General features: G+C 31.5%; 3 protein-coding genes across 3 annotated transcripts; 2 read left to right on the top strand and 1 right to left on the bottom strand.

Annotated features, from left to right (window-relative positions):
- The first annotated feature begins 505 nt into the window (after nucleotides 1-505).
- Nucleotides 506-1,776, top strand: LOC116339701. Its single transcript, XM_031765731.1, has 7 exons — nucleotides 506-752; nucleotides 831-914; nucleotides 972-1,064; nucleotides 1,126-1,236; nucleotides 1,305-1,364; nucleotides 1,428-1,505; nucleotides 1,572-1,776. Exons 1-7 carry the CDS (start codon nucleotides 535-537, stop codon nucleotides 1,618-1,620), a joined length of 693 nt encoding a protein of 230 aa, XP_031621591.1. The 5' UTR covers nucleotides 506-534; the 3' UTR covers nucleotides 1,621-1,776.
- A 368-nt stretch (nucleotides 1,777-2,144) lies between these two features.
- LOC116339794 lies at nucleotides 2,145-3,369 on the bottom strand. The gene is made up of 6 exons (XM_031765843.1): nucleotides 3,107-3,369; nucleotides 2,954-3,037; nucleotides 2,788-2,895; nucleotides 2,626-2,694; nucleotides 2,448-2,528; nucleotides 2,145-2,383 (listed from the first exon to the last, which is right to left on the bottom strand). The coding sequence occupies exons 1-6, from the start codon at nucleotides 3,295-3,297 to the stop codon at nucleotides 2,305-2,307; spliced, it is 612 nt and encodes a 203-aa protein (XP_031621703.1). The 5' UTR covers nucleotides 3,298-3,369; the 3' UTR covers nucleotides 2,145-2,304.
- A 755-nt stretch (nucleotides 3,370-4,124) lies between these two features.
- On the top strand, nucleotides 4,125-5,564 carry LOC116339838. The gene is made up of 6 exons (XM_031765906.1): nucleotides 4,125-4,481; nucleotides 4,540-4,623; nucleotides 4,696-4,803; nucleotides 4,881-4,949; nucleotides 5,033-5,128; nucleotides 5,193-5,564. Exons 1-6 carry the CDS (start codon nucleotides 4,270-4,272, stop codon nucleotides 5,272-5,274), a joined length of 651 nt encoding a protein of 216 aa, XP_031621766.1. The 5' UTR covers nucleotides 4,125-4,269; the 3' UTR covers nucleotides 5,275-5,564.
- Nucleotides 5,565-6,878: the final 1,314 nt, after the last annotated feature.

The following is a 6,878-nucleotide window of genomic DNA, read 5'->3' as shown; positions in this document are numbered from 1 at the left end:
ACTAAATTTTCATATCGGTTGTTTTCAACCACAATTCGCACACGTCACCAGATGGCGTTTTTACAATATGAAATCTCTCAGTCATGATTGTTGCTCTTGTCGAATATTCGAAAGAAGGGTTTTATAAAATGTTAAGAACACTAGGAGTTAATATCAAAATTTCCTAAATAAAATATTCACTGGACCTCTTCCGAAGCGTTTAATGCGAAAAAATTATGTATTTTTTTTTATTCTTTGTTGCAAAATGTTACATATGCTACTCTGAGGTAAAAACAACAAAGGAATCTATTGAATAATCGTGTTAAAATTGCTCAAAATACGAGATGAATACGTATAAACAGTTGGCAGATAAAATACTTTTCTTTAAACTCTTGATAATAATTGACATAATAATTATAATACAAATATTTTTCAATGGAATTCCATACACAGTGGAAAATAATGTGTTTTGATGAGAATTCTTATCGTTAAGCGCAATGGATATAAAAGTGAGCTGACATCTGATATCAAATTACATTTCATTAATACGGAACAATGAAGTACTATTTCATTTTTGTGGTGGCTTGTTGCCTTATCCCTAGCATTTTGAATGCTCCAACACCGGGCAAAGGTAAAGGTAGTAAAGCTGCAGACAAAGGGAAACATTTAGTTTCAAAAGCAGTGAAAACGGCAACACAGATTGCAGAAAATCCGCTTGTTGAAGCTGGGGCAGATCTTGCAGTAGATCCTGTAACACTTACGGCTGCCAAGGCGTAAGTACATTTCCATATGAAATTTATACGAATGTATTATGCTTTATTAATAAATCATTTCATCGTGTCATTCCACAGTACTGTTAAAGGAGTAAAGAAGTTCCATGAGACTGGAAACTTGGCCGAAGCAGGTCAAGCTGCCATTGAATCAGGCATTGCTAGGTAATTTGATTTTAGCTTTGAGCGTTGCAAGAATAAAATAAAGCGTAAAAAAAATAGTTCTTCTGGTGTTGCTGATGGGTTCATAAATGGAGCTGGTCTTGTCAAGGACATTCATGACGGAAAGGATGTAAAAGCTTCAGTCTTACACCGGTATGAAAATGAGTTTAAAAAAAATAAAAAGCATCATTTCATAATAATTCGCCGTCTTTAGAGGCAAACAAACGGTTAAAAATCTTCCAGGTGGACAGGCGTTGACGCTTGGAATCGATGCAGGAAAAGACTTATTAGATGGAAAAAGCGCCCAACAGGTTATTACGGAAAGGTGTGTTATCTATTTTCATGTTCCTCTTATTTTGATTGTTGCACATAAAAAAAATGCAATATTTCCAGCGGCAAAGAAGCTTTGAAACAAAATGTTCCAGGTGTTGATTTAGCGAAAAAAGTTAAAATGTAAACATTTTGTTAAAACTTAAATATCAATTGATATTAATCAATAAAATGTTCATATTTTAGATTGAGCCCAAATACGTCTCTTGAGAAGAAAAGAAAAGATGCAAAACTGCAAAGAACTTGTTCCAGTTTTCATAAACAGTATGATTTAAAAAAATCATTTTATTTTTAGATAAGCAAACATTTTTATTTTCCAATTTTTCACAGTTTCACATCTTGTTTGGCCCCAGAAACCGAAAGTGATCCAGAGGATTGAAGCAACATTGATAGGTCGAAAAATTGTCATAATGAAATGACATATTCACATTTAAAATGTTTTTCTTAATTATTTAATAGAAATATCTTGAATGAAAAAAAAAAACATATTTTTCTAATCAAAGAATTAATAAAAACTACTGGCCAAAGACAAAAATTTTATTTAGAGCATGAACTAGAAAGAAATATTATCGATATTTGAATTTATTTGGTTGAAACAGTTTTCTTATTAAACGTTTATTATCAACGACGAGATAATATTTAGAAAAATTTGTTGAATATTCGTTTCATTTGTCTCTTAGTTACACTTTCAGTAGCACAATGACTGTTTTGTGTTAACATTTTTGGGTTTGTATGAAAGTACACGTGTAACGCAAAAAATTATAAATAAATGTTCATTGGAATTTGATCATAACTATTTTGTGGTAATTTTTTGGAGAAAACTGTTGTTATTAAATTTAAGTTGTTTCAGTTTTTTCAGGCTTCAATCTCTCCATACAATAGGAACCAAGTAAAAAAACGTTATTAAGATAAAATGTCGATTTATTTCATTTCTGAATTACATTGTCTAAAAAAAAAACAATTGAGTGCTTTGATTATTGGATAATGAATTTTGAACGTAGTTAGGAATTAAATCGAATGAGTGGTGAAAATGTATTAAACTGATTATTCATTCAATACTCTATTACTTCCAGCTCTTTTTATTTTTACTTTTTTGCTTCTTCAATTTCTTGTTTTGGCTTTGACTTGTTTGAGGCTTTGAACTAATTGAGAAAATGAAGAAAATTGATACTATTGAAATAAAATTACTAAATAATAACATCGTACCTTCCTGGAAGTGATTTTTTAAGCTCTTCCATATCAAATGAGAGTTGTTTTCGACATTCTTCATATTCAGGGTCATTTTGGCTGATTCAAAAAGAATATTGTAAAATATAGGTTTGTGGAAAATATAAGTCATTTAAATTATTTTTCTTAGATAAAAAGAGCGTGATCATTCACTCACTTAAAATATTCATAGCAGAGGTCCATTACTTGTCCACCAGGAATAGAATCAATTAAACCTTCTTTTAATCTGAAAATTAAAATTGATTATTTACTCACTCATGGCGCAATCATTTTGCATTAAGACAAACTCATATTTTAATGATCCAACATAAAATCATACCTTTCTTTAAATGAAGATGACATGCCTTTTCCACTAATAAGATCTTTTGCGAGTGCAGCTCCACCTTTGGTTAAAGTTGAATATTCTGGTAATAAGACTTTGTTGGTACTGAAGAATTGATACTTTTAATTTGTTGACCTTTAAAAATAATTCACATATCGCAAACCTCTCTAAGCCTGAAGCCATTGCAGCTTTTCCAGCATTCACCAAGCTATTTGATCTGAGAAATTCTTTTGTTCCGTGCACGATACTGGATGGTGGAAAAAGCATCTTTTTTAATACAATAAAAAAAAGTAAAACAATTTTATATTCTCATTACGCTTTTCCTGCTGCGATGGCAGCTTTCGCTTCAACTGGCACCAATGGGTTTTCAAATACATAGTCTATTCCGGTATCGACTGCCGTTCCTGCTGCCTTCTTCACCAATTCATTTTTGATTGGGGGTGGTGGGGCATTCAAAATGCTACCAATACAGCAATAAATGATTGTGAAAATTAAATAAAACTTCATTGTTTCGTCCGTTCGTTGCAAACTACTAATTTTAAAAAGATACGTTGAATTTCTTTTATACTTGATTAAATTCGTATATAGAAGCCTTAAATTTTAGTTGAATACTATATTATGATTTTAAGTACCAAGTCAAGTTGTTTTTCCAGCTGTTCAAATTTATAACGATATTAAATGATAAATTCCAAAGGATTGACGTCAAGCGGACCGTATTATGAAGATTTAAAATGCGGAAGCCCTTCATTTGCGCCATCTCTCATTCCATAGTTCAACTCAATTTAGTTCCACTGCATTGAATCGAAGAAGAGAAAAAACAACAACAATAACACGGCTACATAGATGACCAGTGAGATACGTATGCTAGTGGAATGAAAGAATATGTGTATGTATGCATCACAGATGTTTTTTCTCCTCTTCTTCGTTTCCATGTTCGTTTCAATGCTACAGAACTATAAATCAAGTTCACTGACATAATTAGAGATGGCGCGGGTAAAAAGTTCCCGTAAAAATAGCTCTCCAATCTCATACAAATATACACCGGTTGATTGACGTCTTATTTGTGAAAAACAGTGAAATATGTTTCTTTTATTATATTTGTTCAATGAAATACTTTTAAATGTTATTCAAAGGCATTTTTTTACGAATTCGGGGAATAAATTGTGTATGATAGATGAAATTGCAAAATTTCGAAATGAAAAAGAAAACAAATGTTTTTCTGCTAGCGACATTTTACATTACACTTTTAAAAATGAAATTTGTGCGTAAAATTATCTTTCAGATAATTCTTAGCTTATGTAAAAAAAAATATTATTATATTGTCATATAACGCCATAAGCAACTGTTTTCATCTAATTTCGTTATTCACATGATAATCTTTGACGAATCTTAAATATTGGAGTTTACGCAGCGAATTGAATATAAAAATAGGCCGCTATTCCAATATATTTTAGTTGAGTTTTGCCACCGATTGAAACCATGAAAACAACTCCAATTTTATCAATACTTTTTTGCTGTATCGGCATCATTTCGTGTTTGCCGCCACCTACTCCACCACCACCACCGCCACCAAATAATAATGAATTGTTCAGAAAAGCAACCGATTTATTGATAGAAACTGGGTTAGACTACGCTTTAGAAAATCCATTGGTGCCCATGGAGGCGAAAATTGCGATTGGAACCTCTCGAGCGTAATTGACATTTTTAAAGCTTTTCAGTTTTTAAAAATTATGTAAATGGCATTTTTAGTGTTACAGAGGGAGTGAGAAAGTTTTCTAAAACAAAAAGCTTTGTGCATGCAGGAAAAGCTGTTGCGGCTTCAGCTTTAGACAGGTTTATAATAGCTGATCATTTCTTTTGCACATGGAAATTAACTAATTAAGGAATTTTTTTTTATAATTTTAGTACGAACAAAATTTTATTACCAGAATATTCTATGTATACAAGAGGCACAGCAGTGTTGGCGAAAGACGTTTATGATGGAAAGGAGAAAAAAACTGCAATTAAAGATAGGTATATATGTCGTCAAGTTCCATATGATTTATTATTGCTTTGTTCTGAATGCCAACCAATCTGTTTTTGAATTTTAGAGTCAAAGAAGGTATCTACGATTCAATTCCGGGTGGATCAATATTGCAATGTGGAATAGAACATTTCTCGTAAGTGCACGTATGATATATGACTCAAATAACTTATTTTTAATACAAATTTTATTTCAATCAAATTTTTGTTAATAAAATAGAGAAAATCCTAGCGATGAGAAATATAATGAAGCGAGAAAACAGCTGCTGGAATTGTTGAATGATGATGTGAAAAGAATAGATTCGCTACCAGAAAGGTATAATATAATTTTTAAAAAAAGTGATATTTGTGCTTAATGTACGTACATTTTCTATATTTAGTTCCAAATCGAAAAATAACAGCCAAAAAAATAAAAAGATGAAACAGAAGATAAAGAGATCACAAAGAAGAAAAAAGTTTTAAACTTTGCAAATTATTAAAGTTTTACAATACGAATATAAGGCGAATCGGTCATATATTTCATGTATTGTATAAATAGACATTAATAAAAAAAAAACGATGAAATGAAGCTCCAAAAAATAAACTGTCAATTTACTTGGGAGTTATGTTCGATGTGTCGATCTATTAGTTTAAAGTCAGTGTTCAGGAATGTGGTAGATAGCTGGTAATGGTACATTGAGCGATTTTACTTTGTTAGGTTATCTTCTGATATGGAAATAAATGAAAGTCAGGACGAATTTGGTTGTATTGAATATTTTGTTTGTATTCTTGATAATTCAATATATGTCACAATAACACATGTAAACATATTACACTCAAAGAGTGCTTAGAAAATGTATATGTATAAGAGTGTATAAAGTTTGGAATGCGTTCGCACCACTATTGTTTCATTTGAATACAATTTTTCCAACACTTCTGGTTTGAATCTTTCCAATATATCTGCGATACTGATTCACGTACAACTAAAAATAATCATAAAAAAATCGGATGGAGAGAAGGTACCTTTGGATTTTCGATGAAATCGCGATATGGATGAACTGAAGTCACGACACTTTGTGATGGTCGCGGACGAGCGTTATTATCACTCCATCTAATATAATTTTTGTTGCATACGATTCAATACAAAAGTGTTTCTCACTTAATGGATATTCCCGACTGCCGTTTTGGCATATAGTAAATTTGTGTAGATACGATTTTCATGGTGTGGGTATCCAAACAAAGTAACTGAAGCACCAAGTTTTGGTGTGTACGTATCAGTATAATATCTAAATATTTTTCCGACTTTTCGGCCGAACGGTAACTCTTTTTTTTATATTTAATCATGGCTATATTATTAGAAAGTAGTCCATCCTTATTAAATTCTGGGTGTAAAATGATATCTTCGTAAGTAGGAACTTGTGTGTAAAAAGGGTGTTCAAGATCTAGCGAACCGATGGCAAAATTCCGTAGGGGGTCCCTGGAAAAATCCAATGGAGGGTCCCTGACGATGTCAACAATTTGTAGGAAATGAGGATAAAATCGTTTTTTTTTTGCTCTTCACTTTTTTGGCGAAAATCCCTAGCAAATCGGAAGAATTTTCTCGGCAAAAAAAAGTGAAGAGCAAAAAAAAAGTCCTCATTTCCCAAATTCCTAACCCTCAAACAGTTCCTAAAAATATTTCAGAGGGGGGTAATCCGAACCCTAGGAACCCTCGTGAGAGACATTATAAATGAAAATGGAACTGCAGAATTGCAGTGTTTAAGCTCCATAAGAAAATGTACAAATAAAAATGGTTGAGAAATAAGATAACAGCGTGTTTATATGAAAAAATGCCTATTATTGCTAGATATCAGCAACAAAAAAATAATATCCCATTTTCATTTTCATCCATTTATATTTTATTTGATCAAATTTATTGAAAGTACAACACGATACAATCGACCTAATTAGTTCGACATAATACAGTAATACAATTTATTTAGTGTTAACATTTGTTTATAATTTTTATTATTTCTTTGAATGGATCTAATGGAATAAGACTCTATTTCCACGTTATTTTAGACACGTAGTCAATATGACATTCGTTT

The sequence above is a fragment of the Contarinia nasturtii genome, unplaced genomic scaffold, assembly GCF_009176525.2.
Source record: "Contarinia nasturtii isolate CC-2019 unplaced genomic scaffold, AAFC_CNas_1.1 Cnas_scaffold_533, whole genome shotgun sequence".
NCBI classification, from domain to species: Eukaryota; Metazoa; Arthropoda; class Insecta; order Diptera; family Cecidomyiidae; genus Contarinia; species Contarinia nasturtii.
Note: the sequence above shows the minus strand (reverse complement) of the source record. Positions and strands in the feature narration are given on the sequence as shown.